Source organism: Rhamphochromis longiceps, linkage group LG17, assembly GCF_057381845.1.
Source record: "Rhamphochromis longiceps isolate RC_006_pf linkage group LG17, R_longiceps_female_GT1.1, whole genome shotgun sequence".
Lineage (NCBI taxonomy): Eukaryota > Metazoa > Chordata > Actinopteri > Cichliformes > Cichlidae > Rhamphochromis > Rhamphochromis longiceps.
The window spans coordinates 20772436-20791228 of NC_140573.1; the positions used below are offsets into that span (position 1 = coordinate 20772436).

The 18793-nt window shown below is 41.2% G+C and overlaps 1 protein-coding gene across 1 annotated transcript in view; it reads right to left on the reverse strand.

The window, feature by feature from the left end:
- The window catches only part of LOC146649644 (thyrotropin-releasing hormone-degrading ectoenzyme-like), a 281955-nt gene that overhangs the window by 104378 nt on the left and 158784 nt on the right, over positions 1–18793 (reverse strand). Inside the window, exon 5 of the mRNA XM_085386023.1 lies at positions 13140–13294. Coding sequence (XP_085242149.1) covers positions 13140–13294 — 155 coding nt within the window. The remainder of the gene's footprint in view (positions 1–13139; positions 13295–18793) is intronic.

Below are 18793 nucleotides of genomic sequence, written 5' to 3' on the forward strand. Positions count from 1 at the left end.
GTGGTTACAATCTGCTGCGTGCAGTTTACTGCCATTCCTACTGCGTACACACCTGCAAATTGCAATTCAACAGAAAATAAAGTTGATGCATCATTCATGAGGACGTCCCTTATAACTCCTAATACAGCTTACTTCAAGGGAACATCGTAGAGCTAGCATACTAGTGAGTCATGAGTTAATGATTGATTCATAATATCCGTTAATCATTCATACTCTGCGCTTTCTTCATGACTCATTTCTGTTTAACTCTGATCCAAACACTGTAACCACTCATTCATTACTGATTATTTCAGCACTAATTGCTCTTTTTGTGTAACCGCAAGTAGTGATCCATGTGTCTGAATAACATCTCCTGGCTCTTTATTGTTGTGTAAATGTATTCGATAGTATTTGCACCAAATCTAAAAGTCACATACTGGAGACTGATTAAGTGTTTGATTTGAAGGGAAACAGATGAGGGCCCATTGAGAACATGTAATCAATTGGAAACTCATCTGTGACAACTTTTAAATTCATTTTCATTGATAAGACATAAATATACTGGTTTAAAACATTCCAGGTCTTATTAAAGGCCATTACATATAGTAGCCACAAGCTAAACAGTCACATTTTCAAACATAAAAGATGTAACTGACTTTTTTGTCAACATAATGCTAACCATATACCCAGCCATAATGAGTCTTTGCTACGCTGGTCAAATGGTGGTCCCTCTCCTCTTTAGTCTGGCCCTGATGTCCATGTTTTCCAAAAAGAATTGAAAATTTCAATTTAGCTAACCTCAGAACAGTTTTCCACTTTGTATCCCAGAGAAGACGTTATTTCTGAATCATGCTCACATATGGCTTCTTTTTTGCATGATCAAGCTGTAATCTGCATTTGTTGACGGCAGTCGTTTGTGTTCTCACATGAAGCTCTGTCTATATTTACTTCGGAAAAACGCCTCTCTTTAAGAGGGCACTGACACTGACTTTTATTAGCAAACACTGGATGAACATTAAATTTGTGGCTCTGTAATGCAACTTCATGCAACTTTTCCCTGTCCTCCTGATAAGAGTCACGATTCCTTGGGCCTCTTGAGGGCTCATCTGTAATTTGACATGCATTGAAACAACTAGTACTTTCAATTTTTGCTGAAACAGCGGAGCAATATATCAATCTTTATGTCACCTGAACACAAACATTTGGGCATGTTATCCATTTGGTTCCTGAACAACTTTGATTGTGTCACGGGTCTGGGTCCGTTGGATCCAGTATGTGGAGTTTCATGTTTTTGTTATTCCATGTTTGAGGTTATTATGTTTTGGTTTTAGTTTGCATCAGGGATTGTTTTCTTGTTCTCTTGTTGTGTTTATGATGATGATTATGATGTTTATTATTTAAGTTTCATGTTTAAGGATTTGTTCCCGGTTGTATCTCACGTTTAGTTTAGTTCAGGTTCCATGTGTCATTCTGTCTGTCTCTCAGTGTCAGGTCTGCGTCTTGGTGTGGTGTTCTCATTTCCTGTTTTATTGTGAAGGTCTGGGTCTCATGTGAGTGTGTTCAGTTTTACCTCTGTCTCGTCTTGTTGATCATTCCCAGCTGTGTCCACCACCTGTGTGTAATTCCCCTGTGTTTCTCTGGGTGTATTTAAGTCATGTCCTCCGTTATTGTAGTTGCTGGTCCGTCTGTGTATTCCACCCTGCCTCATCTACGTTTCTACCATGTCTCACCCGTTTGTTCTTCCTGCTGTCCGCCGTTAGTCTCTTCTGGTCGTTCTCGTTAAGGTTTGTGCTCTGTAGTTTAGTTGATCCCAGTATAGTTTAGTTCTAGCTCCATTTGCCGTTTGTATTTACTTTCATGTTCAATAAACCACCTTTACACCTTCACGACTGCCTGCATTTGGATCCTCCTTCATTTCCTCCACACGGCTCACCTCACTCGCCGTGACAGTACGGACCAGCCAGATATGGATCCAGCGGCATTCACCCCACCCATGGAGCTTCGGGACCTCATCACGAACTCCGCTTCAAAAATAATCAACCTGTGGCTAGAGCATGAGGGAGAAGCATTCCTCCACGTTCTGGAAGCCAGACTGCAACAACTGCTCACGGATTATCCCTGGCTATTGGACTCACTACACCCACTCGTGCAAGACTTCATCCTTCACGAACTTCACCTACACCCACCAGCCGCTACCGCTTCCCAACCCAGCCGGACGCCGGAGGTTTTGCCCGGCCCGCCGGAGGTTTTGCCCGGGAGGAAGCGACGATCGAGCCGTCGGCGCGTCGCCCCACAGCCGGAGATTAGGACTTCGGAACTGCCGGCTGTGGTGAGTGGAAAAGACGCTCCGTCTGTTTCACCAGTTCATATGACTGTTTATACCGGGGCTGTGTTCGTTGAGTCAGCTGCTCAGCCGGTAGCTCGGTTAGGTGCCCAGCAGTCGCTAACTCAGTCAGCCGCTCAATCATCACCTCCATTACAGTCACAGTCAGACCCAGTAGACACCATGTTACAGTCCATAGCCCAGTCAATAGCTCAGTTGGCAAGAGATTCATCAGCCTTATTATCAGTTCAGCCAGCCACTCCACCACCTGTTACTACTTCGCTACCTGTAGTTCAGTTGCCACCAGTTCAGCAGCCTGTCCACTCATTTACCCAGCCTTTATCCTCACAGCCTCATTACAAGCAGGGAACACACTCCACACAAACTTTTGCTGGTTCATTTAAGCTGGCCATCTCAGAGACAGTTGCTCCCTCTAGGGCCTCCCCAGAGGCTGGGTGTCAGTCACCAGCCAACTCTGGACCCCTAGAGGTCAAGACGCCAGCACCAGCAGCCTCACCGGAGAACTCACCAGAACAGTCTCGGCTCTCAGCACCCCCTGAGAGTTCAAGTGAGTTCACCCGTCCGCGTCAGTCCTCTTCTGAGTGTATTGGGGAACACTTTCAGCCCTCTGAGGACTGTATCCCACTGTTGCTGCCTGAGTCTAGCCACGGTGCTGCTCAGTCCCAGCCAGTGTCCACACTGGCAGAGGTCTCCGTACCTGCTGCTTCAGAGACTGGTTCCACTGGAGGGCCTGAGGAGCCTGTCCAGTCTCAAGTCATGTTAGCTGGGGGTTCAGGTGAACCCAGCCAGCGTCCTGCCTCGTCGGCTGGAGGGCCTGAGGAGCCCGGCCAGCCTAAAGTGTCGTCTGCTGGGGGTTTAGGAGAACCCAGCCAGCCTCAAGTGTCGGCTGCTGGAGGGCCCGTGGAGCCCGTCCAGCCTCAAGCCACGTCTGCTGGAGGGCCCGAGGAGCCCGTCCAGCCTCATGCCACGTCTGCTGGAGGGCCCGTGGAGCCCGTCCAGCCTCAAGCCACGTCTGCTGGAGGGCCCGAGGAGCCCGTCCAGCCTCATGCCACGTCTGCTGGAGGGCCCGAGGAGCCCGTCCAGCACATCCTCACATCTGCTGGTGGTCCTGGAGGACCCAGCCAGCACATCTCCACATCACCTCCTGCAGCATCACTGCCGTCAGGTTCTGCAGCCGTCCCGCTGCCGTCATCATCATCTTCGCTTGGTCCAGCCTCCGTGTCTTCATCATCTTCGCTTGGTCCAGCCTCCGTGTCTTCATCATCTTCGCCTGGTCCAGCCTCCGTGTCTTCATCTGCGCCTTGTCCAGCTTCCGCTCCGCCTTCGTCTGGGCCAGCCTCCGTGTCTTCATCCACGTCTGGTCCAGCTTCAGCTCCGCCTTCGTCTGGTCTAGCTTCCGCTCCGCCTTCGTCTGGTCCAGCTTCCGCTCCGCCTTCGTCTGGGCCAGCCTCCGTGTCTTCATCCACGTCTGGTCCAGCTTCAGCTCCGCCCTCGTCTGGTCCAGCTTCAGCTCCGCCCTCGTCTGGTCCTGCCTCGTCTGGTCCTGCCTCGTCTGGTCCTTCCTCGTCTGGTCCTGTGGTTGCCACGCCGCCATCGGTGCCAGCTTGACCCGTTGCGCCTCGCCTCTGCCGGCCGTTTTCCGGGCCTCTAAGATGGCATCATGGCCTTCGGGGACGGCCTCCGGAAGGAGTTCGTCGCCACTACCTTCCAAGGGGTCGGCCTCCTGAACTGTTTGCCCGTCGCCGCCGTTGCCGTGTGCACGGTCGGCCTCCTGAACTGTTTGCCCGTCGCCGCCGTTGCCGTGTGCACGGTCGGTCCCCAGAACTGTTTGCCCGTCGCCGCCGTTGCTGTGTGTATGGTCGGCCCCCTGACTGTGTTATGGACTAGTGAACAGTCGTGTTTTGGTTCTGGACTCTCGTGCTCGGATTCTTTGTGTTTCGGGCCCTCCTTCCTGGGCCCCCTCTGCCCGCCCTGGCTTGGTGCTTGTGCTTTTTGTTTGGGGCTGTCGGGAGCCAGCCCTTTGAGGGGGGGTACTGTCACGGGTCTGGGTCCGGATTGTGTTCTACAATAACCAGTACACATTATTGATACTCATTAACTCAGCAATTGGTACAATAGATCGTTTACATTGTAGACTATGTACAAAAAGACAATATTGCCTCAAATAATCTGTGTATTTAAACCCTTGAGTCTGATGTTGTGCTCAATACCAGGATTATCTGAATGATTGGACAAGAGGAAGACTCCCCACAGGGTGCTAATGAAGACTCAAAATACATCTAGATTTAATATATTAAGATTATTGTTATGTGAAAATCCATGGAAATGGATTAAAACAGCATTGTTATGGCTTGGCAAACCATACACTAGTTGCTTCATATAGGGAAAAATATTCTAGAAATCCCATTTTTTCTTTTTCTTTTCTCAAAATCACTCGTTGAAAGACTTTGACACTTTAAATATTCTTTTAAAAAAATCAAAAGACAGCAAAGTATGTGCAGCTTTTAACTCTGTGGAGGATACTTAAAGGTTTTGTAGGAGTTTCCCCAGACAGTAGACTAGGAGAGAGCATGTAACCATAGAAATTGCCATGTTGTCTGGGGAGGCCTCTGACACTTTAAATATGCTTTTGTTCTGGACATCTCAGTTTAGACTACTACCTCTGCACCGTTAAAGATGAGCTGTATTCTTCTCAGTGTCTGGAATTATTTTCTGTTTGATTCCATCTGTCATCCCCTCAGCTGAAAGGGGAAAACAACCACATGTGGTCCATCTGTTCACCTGAGAACAACAGCAGCATGCAGCATGCGCACTCTGAACATGTCAGCAGCAACAGCACATATCTAACAAGACATCAAGACCACCAACACAATTTTCATCATCTGTTCCATGTAAAAAATGATCACGAATGTGCAGAGAAACCATGCAGTACAGCGCTACAGAGCCACAGAGCAGTTTGACAAGAAAGTCAGCTGAGTGTAGATGTAACAAAAACAAAAACCCACACAAATCTGAAATTAAACACATTTATCAGATTTCGACTAAAATATGATGCATATTTTATTAAATTTCCCTCTTTAAGTCCTCAAACCCTTCTATTGTGGCTGATAGAGGTCGACATAAAAACATGACAGCAGCAGAGGAGGCTAATCTGACAGATGGGTACAATACATCCTCAAACACACACTCCCGCAGACACACAAACTTGTACTCCTATACATGTGAGGGCAATGACTTAGGCCCTGTTCAGATTGAGAGCTTACACTGTTTCTCTTATGTAACATATTTAAAAAAAATAGATGCAGACCCTATTTAATAGAGGTATGAAAGATGATTCAAATATTTTTTTGCTTCACTTCCAAAACAAAACAGAACAGGCGGTGGACGTATGACAAAATGTACTGCTGGCACTCACAGAGAGACTGTTCTATAGGCAAAGTTCAAATTCAAATTTTATTTGTCACGTACAAGTTATAAGAAATTATAAGGATTGTGTGGCGTAAGCTACAAATAATAGACTAGACTATCTGTCCCCAACATCTGATTGGAGTTATATCTGAAAGTTACAAAAAAGCTTTAAAATTCCTCAAAGCTTTTCACCTTTCCTGTCACTGTGGCGACTATAATGCAACACTAGGTCAGCATATCAGTTACCTTCATCATTTTCCTGCATTTCATGCAACATAATTTTTATTTATATGGGAACAGTTCACAACAGTTATCTCAAAACACTTTGTACTGTAAGATAAAGACCTGCAATATTAGAAAGTAGCTCAGCCACAACAGTACCAACAATCATGTTTTCCAGTGAATACATCAACCTGACTTTGATTACTGATTGCTTCTAAAACTCTGTGTGGGATTAAGTAGTTTTGATTGAAATGCCTTGAACGCACCTGGATAGATTGAAATTAAACTTTTTATGAAGATATGGACAATAACTTTGGTGATCACCTGACTTTTTAAATAACACCATCTTTAAAACTTTGTTCATGCTGAGAAAAATACAGTGGCCATACACTTGGTCCCCCACTTGGGGTTAACTTAGCTAGTATAGCAGCCTGGTGTGTAAAGTTCTGCTGACCTAGGTGTGACTGAGTCAAGCGAGCATGACATGTTTATACAACATAGCTCATTCACCCATTCACATCCATTCATACAGCCATGTCGAAGCGCTTTCTATTTAACATTCACACACATTCATACATGGAAACATTGAAGAGCAACTAGGGGCTAGTATCTTGCGTAAAGATATTTGCCATTTTGATGGAGCAGTCAGGAATTGAACCTTCTGATTAGTAGATGACCCTCTCTACACCTACTCCAAAGATAAAGATAAGATAAAGATCCTACAATAATACAGATGAAACAATCAGATGACCCCCTATGAGCAAGCACTTGTCAACAGTGGAAAGGAAAAACTTCCTTTTAACAGGACGAAAGCTGTACACATACATGTAGCGTCACTGTCACGCACTACACATCACACACATTCACTTTCCCTGGAATCTATCGGTCCACCCGTTGGCAGGTGATTGCTAGGCAACATGATGATTTAATAATATAGATTAAAAAAGAAATTTGAGGGGCCTTATATGCTCCTGTCTTGTCCAAGTTTGGGCAGTCACTTCCTGACTGTGTAGACAGAGTTCATGGACAGGCATGCTAAAGTTTCATGGTGGTGTTTTATTGTGAGCTTTAGGTGGGGAACAAAAAGGACAAAGTGTTTATTTCCAGCATAATTCCAGAAATACTTCACTCTTTGTAATGATATGTACCTTCTCATACTCCGGTACAGTCTGGAAAGATAATTATTTTCTTTTAAAAAGGCAAAGTATGCACTATGATTAGAATTAGACGTTTATTCTTTGCACATAACAGGTCAATAACAGCTAAACCTTCCACTAAAAGTCTATTTTCCAATTAAACTCTTTCTGACTCAACCAGCTGATTATTGAAAGCTTCAGACAACTTTCTGTCTTCTTTTGTAAGCCTCTCTGTATATTTGCATGCGTTTGAGAGAGATAAATGGCTTCAGGATGAAATGGAGTGCAAAGCTGCAGACAAAACACTACTTTATCACTTTCCTTTCTTCTCACTTGCTCCTCTAAACTAACAAACCAGATGAAGAAAGATGCACAAAAAAGACAAAAAAGTGAAAAAATACCAAAACAAAAGAAAAAAAAAACCATCAGTACTACATTTTTTATGACATGTCCAATAATATTTATGACTTAATATACTGTACACATCACATATTATGGCTTAACATTGTTATTCATTCTGTTTCTTTGCTTCACACCAGCAGCAGCCTGAAGGCAGCGTTCATCAAGACTGAGCACAGAGAAATGTCGGTATGAGGCCATATCCTGAAGGAAATTAAATAGAAGCAAGCCGTTTCTCCATCAGGCAGAGGCACCACAATATTTATAGCAGAGCCTTTTATTTTCATCATCAAAATCACCCCATATTACATGAACAGTTCAGTTTGGACACACTTCATCCAAATTTTATGGTTTTGAGATATTCTAATACTTCTGCTGCCACTCCAATAAAGAGGACATCAATTTCAGGCATTTAATTACCCATGAAATATTATTCATCCAGTGTACTGGAGGTAGATATAGTTCATGGATTACTTCAGGTCATGTTCACAAAAACGAATAAACACGTACTTTACATTAAATCTTAAGACTACAGCATATAATGATACTTCAGACAGTTACAGCTCAGCTCTCTTAGATGTATAAAGCTCAACAGCATCAAGAAGATCTTAATTAAAAATGAGAACTTCAAGGATTAGAAGCCTCCAATTTTTTTTTATTGTGATCATTGGAAGATAACAAGCTGTTCTCTGCTCCTCAGTGAAATTCATACTCAGCCTCGCACTGTAAATACAGCAATGTTATTTCATTTAACTGTGTTACATTGTTTTGGTGTATTTATATTGAGTTGTTTACACTATAGCTGTTCATCCTTGTTTGAATTCATCATTTCCATGTGGCATGTTTAAGTAAGGAACAGTTCTGAAATTACAAACACAAAGAATCATGGGACTATTTTTTTTTTTTTTTACTTCTAGCAGTGCCAGGTGATTGGCACACCATCTTTGCATTTACTAATGAACTTCTGTTATTCTGTAGTGTGCTGGGACCTAGGAGACACACACACTGAAGTCCCACAGCTGGTGCTGCACACAAAACCAGAAGGAGAAGCTGAGAATCCCAGGCTTCCCTCACCCCAGCCGCCTCTTCCACCTCATCCAGGGGAACACAGAGTCATTCCCAAACCAGCTGATAGTTATAATCTTGTCAGTGAATCCTGGGTCTGTCCTGGGGCCTCCTTCTGGTAAGACATGCCCAAAACACCACAATCAGAGGCATCTGTGAGGTATCCTAGTCAGACGCCCAGACCACCTGAACTGCCTCCTTTGGAAAGAGGTGGCTTTACTCGGAGACTCTTCCAAATGACTGAACTCCTCACCCCAGAGAGCCCAGCCACCCTTTGAAGGAAACGTATATCTAGAATCTTATTGTTTTGGTCACTACACAGAGCTTGTGACCATAGGTGAGGGTAGTAAAGGAGATTGTAGACTAAGTCACCAACTTCGCTTTACCCTATGCTCTGTCATAAAAGATGCTCCAATCTCATGGTCCCTTCTTCAGTCATTCATAAACAAGACCCTGGAGGCTGGAGGTCCCCACCTGATGAAGCCAACCCCTAGCTAATCATAGTTAAGTTTTAATACTTTTATCATTTCAGGTTCATAAACTCAATCTGTTGAAGTTGAACTACTTTAATGTAGAGAAGAGCTCATTCATTGGATATACTATGTTAAGTTCATGTGACTTCATTTGCTGGAATACTACACAAAAAAAGTATAGCTGACGCCTCTTAAATTGGCCTAAAATTCTGACTGATAATGAGTTGTCCCTATTCCATAATTCTGATTCTTATGACTGAATAACAATGTTTGATTATTGGTTTTCTTTCAGTAATGTTGGAGGATCTTTGCAATGCATAACAGCCTCAAGATGACCACTGCTATAAACCGGTAACACAAAGTTGCCCATAGTGTGATAGACTGGTGACCTGGTGCACACCACCTTTTGCCCTTCAGCAGCTGGGATAAGCTCCGGCGCCCACACCCCGCCACCCTGAATCACATAAGCATATTATTGATGGATAGATAGACAAAACATAAAACACTTGCATATATTTTTTCACTCTTCTCTTTTGAAGAAACACCTCTGCAATGTACATAAAACTCTGCAACACTGTACTGTGCGTAATTTTTAGTTTTTGCTGTCATTATCTTACAGGTGAAATCTCATCAGTGTCTGCTAATGCTAATTCTTTAAGTCTACATCTAGCTTTATATGGTTACCCGGATTAATATAAATGTTGAATATGTTCCTAGTTTAAACTGGAGATTTTGAAAAGAACACTTCCTGGGTGCTGAGTGTATAAAAAGCAAATGTTGTAGGTCTGTATAAAGCTCACTGGTAAATGAGAATAAGGCTGAATGTTTTGGGTATTTTTTACAGAGCTCTGTTCTCTTTCTGTCTTTGTTCATCTTTTCGTATCCTTTATTCTTCTTTAACGGATGTCGTTTCCATTCTTTCTCTCCATCACTTTGTTTCTGCACCTCTTTGTTTCTCCGTCTCCTACGCTCTACTTTTTTTCTCTCTCTCTCCGTCTCATACTACGTCTGTCTTCGCTGTTTAAGCTTGTTCGCCTGGTCACACTCCCTCCCTCTTTCTCTTTTCTGACTAAAACCTTTAAATTTCCTTCTGCTTCATCGTGTTTGTCTGCTCGTCACGTATTTGATGTCATACTGTAAAAACAGGATCATCCTCTCTGCTTTTGTTGTTGCCCGGGGAAATTTGTAACACGCACACACAAACACAGAGCTCATTGGTGTAGCCGTTGAAGTCATTTTGACTTCTGTCACATTTGGTGTGTTCATAACCAGACCATTTGCATTTGTTAGAGGAAAATTTATTTTTTAATTTTTAACTTGTGTTTCATGTCAATGTTCACTATTAATTTTATTTCCCTTTTTCATGTCAGACTGATGCAGTTGAATATAAAAGACCACTAGTGATATCGCAGCAGCTCATGGGTTCGGGCTGAGCCACAGGGGTTTGTTTCAGTCTCAGCACGATAACATATCAACAAATTTAGCCTCTGTAGGTGGGTCACTTTCTCTGAAGGAACATTTGTATCTTATGAACATTATTTAAACCCTCATGCTGGTGTGCCGCCCTGCCTGCATGAGTGGTGAGAAATGTACAAGACCTCTGAGCTAAATCCTGAGCAGCTTTCAGAAATACACAGACACATAAACTATGACAAGTCTGATACCCACAAACAGCCTGTTTTCTTTTGCAAAGAATGCAGAGTTCTTTGAAAGTCACAAGACATTTTTAACATGCACCTGGATGTTCATGAAGTCGAACGAAAAATGGTAAATATTGCATTTATATGTTAAACACATTTTCAGTAAATTGATTGACATTGTTTTTAGAGCTTTTAGTTCTTCTTTTCAGACTACAAGACATAAAATGTCCAAAATTCACAAAAATCTAATTTTCTAAATACACTTTCATTTATTAATAAAGAAATTTTACAAAATGCAAACAAGATATTAGTTTTGATGACCAAATTAGATACATTTTTTAAAATTAAAGCATAATCCAAACATTTCTTGCTGACCAAGAAAGAAGCCCCTGCTTCAAAGTTCACCCTTTCAGGCTCAACTAGAATGCCTACTTAGACAAGCCAAATGGCTACAGTTTCAAGTTGTGTTTGGAGGAGTAAAGGTGAGGCTTTTAAACCTATGAACACCAACTGGCAAGCATGGTGGTGGTAGCGTCATGCTCAGGGCTGGAAAACAAGGAAAACAGCCAGTTTAAGCAAGATCTCTATATAATTCCTGAGTCGAATTATCTGTAAGCCACTTTGCAACCCACCTTCACCCCAACTCTTTGTTTCATGCTGATGTCATGTCATGCCATTCTGACTTAATGGCTTATCTGTTATTGTTCCCTGCATGAGGCTTTTCATGTAAGAATATTGACAAGCTCCCTCAACAGATGGGAAGAGAAAAAAAAATCATATTTTCTTCTCATCTCTTCACCATCAGTCCACCACCATCAGTGTTTTGTGTACTTAATTGAGATATATGGTTGCAATCCTCATAAGCAACAAAACAAGACAAACCGAGTCTAATGAAGAATGACGTTTTAAGAATTATTTGCACAATACATATAATTCATACCATAATAAATGAACAGCAGGTGATGACAATTCTTAGATATACTCAAATCATTTGTTTTATTAGTATTTCAGTGTTATTTGTATCCTTTCTTGCATATCAGACACACCTGGTCCTCAACAGGTGTGGTGACATTTAATGTTGTTTTTCCAGAAGTAAGCTACCAATTACTGACCAGTCTGCACTTATTTTAACTTCCAACAGCTGTGAGTGTCTTTTGCACATCAGATTTACATAATTCTGTGCTAACAGGTTAACCCGAGCCACCAGTTTGAGTCTAGTGGTTCAATTTTATTTCACTAAGACAAGCAATCCAGCATAGTCAGCTTCTGTCAGCCTGAATCTATGGCTTATGTGACAAAATACCACATTATAGCAGAATGAGACACTAATGAACAGACATGTGACTAAGCTCACAGTGGATGCATTTAAATGAAAGAAAATTCTGTTCTGTGTCTGCCAACAGTTCAAGGAATGAATGAACTCAGTTTATAACAAAATTGTCACCACCTGCTGTTTTCTTTTTGGTTTTGGGGGATTTTTTGTTTTGTTTTTTTCATCAAACCCATCATTTTGTGCGCTTGTGCTCCATTTTCACATGAGGTTGCATTAATTACATCTTCGGCGAAAAGTGTGAAGCCCACATATTGAGTATGAAACATCTTTAATTCGAGTGGGCATGTCCTTAACTTGGCTCTGTCAGCCAGCGTGAAACCCTCCATATTTCAATTGCAAATATACAAATGATTTTTTATTGCATTCATTCAACTTTAGTAAAGTTTTATGACTAATATAGTCAGGGGAACCTTATTCTTCTAAAACCAGAATTACATGATCCCAGCTATCACAATCTCTTTAGTAAATGCCTCCTGTCAGACTCAATAATACATACATTTTAAAAAGGATTTATATATTCTCTCTCTTATACTCTGCATCCAAATAATCTGCTCTCATCCATCATTTCTAGTTGATCTAAATTCACTTCAGTGAGATAAAAAGGTTTAAATTTATGAAAATAATCTTTTTTTTCAAGGAGTAGCTATTAAACAGGTGGTGAGGACATCAAACATTTTTAGGAAACATCTTTAGCTTAGGCTGCTGCCCCCGCGACCCGGCCCCGGACAAAGCGGATGAAGATGGATGGATGGATGGATCTTTAGGACAATAAGCAGGTGAAATTATGCAGTTATCATAGATTATGTAGTCTAAAGAGTAGGAAAATGTGGGGCTTACAGATGTATTGTTTCTGCACCATTTGTACAAAAATGTGTCTAGACAGAGTAAACATTTCTGAAAAGATTATTTTGTGCAAAATATTATATTGTGTAACCAATACTCATAATCCTAGTTAGTAAGTATTTATGAACACTGTGTTAAGAAATCAGTTACAATCAATGATCTCCAATCATATGAAATTTTACAGTCTGAATAATACCTTTCTTAAATGACATTATAGTATATATTCTATAGTATATTCACAATCCTTCGCAGTATGAATGGTAGTATAATGTCTGAGCCATCAGGTACGTTGCCTACCTGGTGACAAATCTCGTGGACTACCACCATGGTGAGTTCCATCTGATAGGATGAGGACGACACGTCTGCGTCCAACAGGATCTTCTGCTCCACGAAGACACTCAGGCCCCAGTTCTCCATGGCGGCGTAGGGGTGTTTGGGCACAGCCAACAAGTCTGTAAACCAATCATGACAACAACAACACATTACGGCTTTTCAACACATGCTGAATGTTTTCCTGCATTAATAAACTCTCAGCGAGATTCCACCACTTAAATAACAGGAGGCGATCGCTGTGACAGAATGACTGCTGGCATCGGTGCGGTTCCCATTTCGGGTTAAAATTAAACTCATGAGTCATTTTAACTATGTGCCAAAGGAGCCTTTCATCCACACAACATAGATATATGGATTTTTCAAGTTATAACTCTACATATATCTGTATGAGAGAGAAGCAGTCCGAGAGAGAGATCAGCTGAGATGTAACAAAAACGAGTAAATGTAGAGAAATGTCCTTTGGGTGGGGAAACTTGGGTTGTTTTTCAGAAAAGGCATTTCTCTCCAGTGAATGAGTGACCGGTTCAGGTCTTAATTTAAATTTAAAATCACAAACTTCTGGCATTTCAGCTGCAGCGACCTTCGTCAGAGGATCACTTGCAGACAACAGGAGACATTATTATTTCCTCTGAGAAGGAAAAGTTAAGGACAAAATAATACCTCAGTCATAAAGAGGAGCAGAAATGAGCAAAAAATTACATGAAATTTACCAAAAATATTCTCTTCATGAATTAAACAGTATTTCTTTGAGACACACAAGGAAAAAAAAGGCACTACTGTAACTAAGACTTGCTTCCATTTTGAAGCCTCTCCAAACCAATTCATATCCAATTCTTTACCCGCCATTCCTGAACCCTGAGAAAATCAAATACCTGGGTGTCATCAAACGTGCTGCCTCTTTGGCATTGATAGTGGGTACTCATTTTAACCCTTGTGGCTTGAAACTCATAGAGACCGGTCTTGAATTTTTTAAGGCAACTTTTCTACCTTAAAGTCACAATACAAAAGTTGATCTTTTAACATTTTAGGCTTCAGTCTCAGAGGCCTAGATACTCAGTTAAGGTTAGGATGACTCCCTGGCGACCACTGGTTGCTAGTGAAATATCTATATTTCTCCATAAACTGGTGAGTTAGTTAGTTGTCCATTTTGAAGAACATCATTAAACAGAAGTGGTGTCTTATGGAACAAACTATCAGCCACAATGCAGACTCTAGATGCCTTCCCTTCCCCCGAGTCACACGTCACCTCAGGTTAGGTCACATGTGGGTATAGGGCAAGATTTCATATTGGTTTCACTCTTAACCCACAGTGATAGTAATGACCCATAGCTTTTTTCATACTGTGGGCCACTATTGATTATATTACCATATGATCAATAGTGAGCCAACAACCTTCAAAACCACCTCCAAAGGGGTTAACCCCCACTAGGGGTTAAATACTTTCAACTTCTTGTCTGTAGAACCGAGGAAGCTTCTTGAACGGGACCCAAAACATCTTCACAAATCTAAAGATGTCCAGTTTTTTTCTAAACTCTGAGACAACCACCAGAATGGAAAATGGACACATTCACCTTCAAAGTACAATTTGCGTGTTTGGAAACGTGCTGATTTCAATGTAGGATGCAACTTTTACTTTGATGGCAAGCAGTCTCTCCTTTGATGATGATTTTTCACTTCCCACAGTTTTGTGAAAACTGTCTGGTGTGTCTTTGCAGTGTTTCCGTATTTTAGATAAAATAAGGAAAAGTATAATAGAGCCACTGTAATGGCATGTACTGTGGAAGAAAAGGCGGGGATAATATTTCCAATATGAAAATAAAACAGTCCAAACAAAAAGCAACAATCTGGCTAAAACAGAGAAGCAGGAATGTAAAAACACAGAAAGAATTAAACTGAAGACAAGTGAAACTAATAAGGGTGAAGAGCACAATCATAATCGCGGGAAGAAAGAAACAAGAAAAAGGAGGTAAATGCAGACAAATTCCTCACTTTGTCTACTCTAAGTGGAGAAGAGGAGGTTATTAGAAGAGAGATTAGAGGAGGCAACAAACATCTAACAAAATGAAGAATTCATACTGCAGAGCTGTGAAAGCGATGTCGATTAAACATGACATGTGACACAGATGCATCATCTGTCTGTTCTGTGTTACAGCCTTTTGCTCTACTTTGTTTTCTCTGTCAAACGAACCTAACACTGTTCATGACAAGTTATATATTTACTTTAAATTAATGCTGTGTCAAGAATATATAGCTATGATGAGTATTGAATCCCATATTATCACATCAGCAAACAGCGACAGGTAGATAGTTTGACTGATCATCTTCTAACCAATACAAATTATGAAGACACATCGTTTACAGAGTCTTACTTCTTTCATGGTTCTTAAGACTTTTTCCTTATATTTATTTGTGGACCTTCTGTTGCCTTGCATGTCCCTCCTCCTGATGGAGTATGCAGCAGCCAAAAACTGCAGTTACTCGAATGCCCACTAGAGGCCACCTCCAAAAGAGTCGATCTCCATAGACTTCCATGTCAAAATGTTCAAATTTAGAGCAGAAAACACTTGGTTCAAGTTGTGTGTGTGCTTTCTTTTTTTAATTTATATTTTTTAATGAAACCCAGGTTTATAATTATGATCATGGTTACTTTCATCAGCACCTGTAGTAAGCACCTGTCACTGAACTGGACCTCTTAACATCTATTGGTTTAAATTTTTGTACTGCTTAGAGGTATCTGTGTTACTATGGTACTATGGTGCGTTACTAATATTGATAGACCTCAGAGTATTCAAACGAAAGTTAATAACTGATCAAATAAATGTCCTGGGGAGTTTCAAGATAGTTTCCAACAGGTGATAACTGCTTCTAGAAGGACTCTGACATTTACAGTTCACCAAGACTTTTCCTTCTCATCCACATAGGGTCATTTCTGTCTCAAAAAACAAAAGAAAAAAAGCTTCTAAAACACAAATTCTGAAGCTACAAAATGCAGAATCCAGAATGCAATGAGTGACATCACAGCATCTACATCCATCTTTCATATACAGAATATGTAACTATTCCCAGGGATTCTGAGGACAGATTGCATTTTTTTTTTATTTAATTAAAACAATAAAATATATTTTAATGAAATAAAAGGCTGAATCAATGTTTCCCCTCATTAAAAGCTTCAGGGCGCACCTTCTGCCTCAGTTTGCACCTTTTTGATGTTGTTCCATCACACGAACAGAAGTCACACTGTCAACAACACTTGAGCAAAACAGGACATCAGTGCTCTTCGGCAGCTGTCGCTCATCACATGATCTGAGGGTTATTGCTGGTGCTCTCACTCGGAGGTAGCAGCACATGCACAGAGGCAAATGTTTGCACACACTCATGTGAAACCTGTTGTCGGAGCAGTTTCAGAGCTAGAAACACTCCTGCTGGGAGCTCTCACACATCCACATGTTCCCACTGATATCTATCTGCTGGGTTTGTTGTGGAGTGTCTGAGTGCCTTCCTCTGTAATCACAGCCCAAAGGACAAGCAACTCAACTTTGGTGGACTGCTTTAAGTGAAGCCAGATTACAGGTGTTTAAGTGTAATCTTATATTATGGTACCCGCAGTGACTTAGTGATATTCGATAAACTCTACAATCTGCAGCACATATTGTAAACAGCTTAAAGGATTACTTTATAAAGGGTTCTTTACCGAGTGGCCCAAATGCAATGTTGATTTAATCGCTGCTGCTCTCAGAGAGGTGTTACCGAGGCATGTGCAAACATTCCTGAGGATGCTTTAATGTCTCCCATGACCTCTTCTGTGCAATCTCCAACACCCTGATGTTGTTTTGAAGTGCTCATGCTAAAGATAAGCAAAGTGTTTTCAACCTGTACATGGATGAAGATGTTTCTAATCAAGTACAAGCACCTGGTTATAAATGTCAGAGAGCTGAGGTATGAATACAGATTAGCAATGATGATATTTGGATAGCCTTGGGCACATTCACAAACCGACTCTTAGTGGGTTACTAACGCTGCGTGGGTGTTGCAAAACACGGAAGCTGTCTGTAGATAGTGCTCAGTATCAGCCCGGGGTGTAAAGTTAAGAGATATTTGAGGAAACACGCATAACAGAAGTTAACAGAAAAATAAAGAGGATTTAACGGGAGGCTGTTTGATGATACAATGCAAGTACTGCTTTCTCTTTGATGGATAGATTTATGTGGGAGAAATGGCCGGTTATTTCCATTAAAATGAATCCTTTAAAACGCTGATCTGAGGATTTTTTTTTCCTCTAAAGTAAATCCTAACATCTGCATATTTTCTGTGCTCCTTATCTTTGTTTTATGTATCATCCTACACTCACTCTGGGAAAACAATGGTTGGAGATCACGACGAGGCCAAATATGTTGCAACCATGTACAACAAACAAAGACATTTCTCCACATAGTTAAAAAAATTTCTTAACCATGCATTTCAAAATAAAAGAAATATTTTATAACATTAATCACCTTTTTTAAAACCAAGAATTAAAAAAGAATGATGTTAGCTTCTGATTCGGTTACTCTGAGTACTCGTGGTGTACTTCTTCACAACAGCCACTCCTGCAAAAGCAAATAAGCGGCTCCACTGTTCTGTCTGAACGCTGAAGATTTCAGGTTGGGGAAAAACAAATCTAGAAATTTCATGGTATCCAGTTCAGTAGTTAAGACATTTCTATCAGAACTAAAGAGACTCACTGAGTGTTGTTTTGAGTCCATTCCATGTAGCATTCCAAGTATTTTTATAATGTACTTCCCAAACTTTTTTATGTGTTGATATTTTACTTTTTTGGACAGGGGGTTGAGAAAAATTTGTAAAATAAAATGAAGACAAGGTTTGTAGTTTGGTAATGAACTACGAACTGGTAAATGCATCGGTGGATAGGAGATCATAATCTGCTTTGGGTTTTTAGAGGCATGTTGGAGGTCACTGATCTACCAAATCAAAATTTGTGATTTTCAGGCTGTACTGCCTAGTTTCACTGGGATTTTAACAATACTTGGTAAACAACAATATGCCTAAACACTGTCACGAGTCAAAATGAACCTTCAGAAGAAGAAATCAGCCAGCTGTCTTGCTTTTAACTCATGCACACAGCATCACAGCAGAGAGCTGAGCTCAGTCAGTTTGATGTTTGAGTGTGAAAGCAGAACTCTGCAGTTGCTGTCAGTCAGCTCAGCCTGCTAGTTAATCAGGTATGAACACATGTTACGATGCGACTCCTTGGACTGCCGGGTGGCCTCTTTTACCCAGCATGCATCTTCTGGCATCGGGAAGGCAGTCATGAGGACCTGCTGTGTTAACTGTTTTGAGGTAGCTAAATGTCTGTGGAGCCTGAGGGTTGGAAGCGTGCATGCCATATAACTCTATGTGTATCCTCACATGAAATATGAGGAGATACGATGTGAATTAATGTGGAAAAAACTTTATTGTTGTATTTCCACAATAATGATGATAATAACAGAGTGGATCTGGCACTCATGTAACTTTATATCGAAGCCTAATGGACTAAATGTCAAGACTGACTATGTAATGGGTAGGGAGCTGAAACTGTATGTTTTTGAAGTCTCAACGTTACAGCCTCAACATAATTA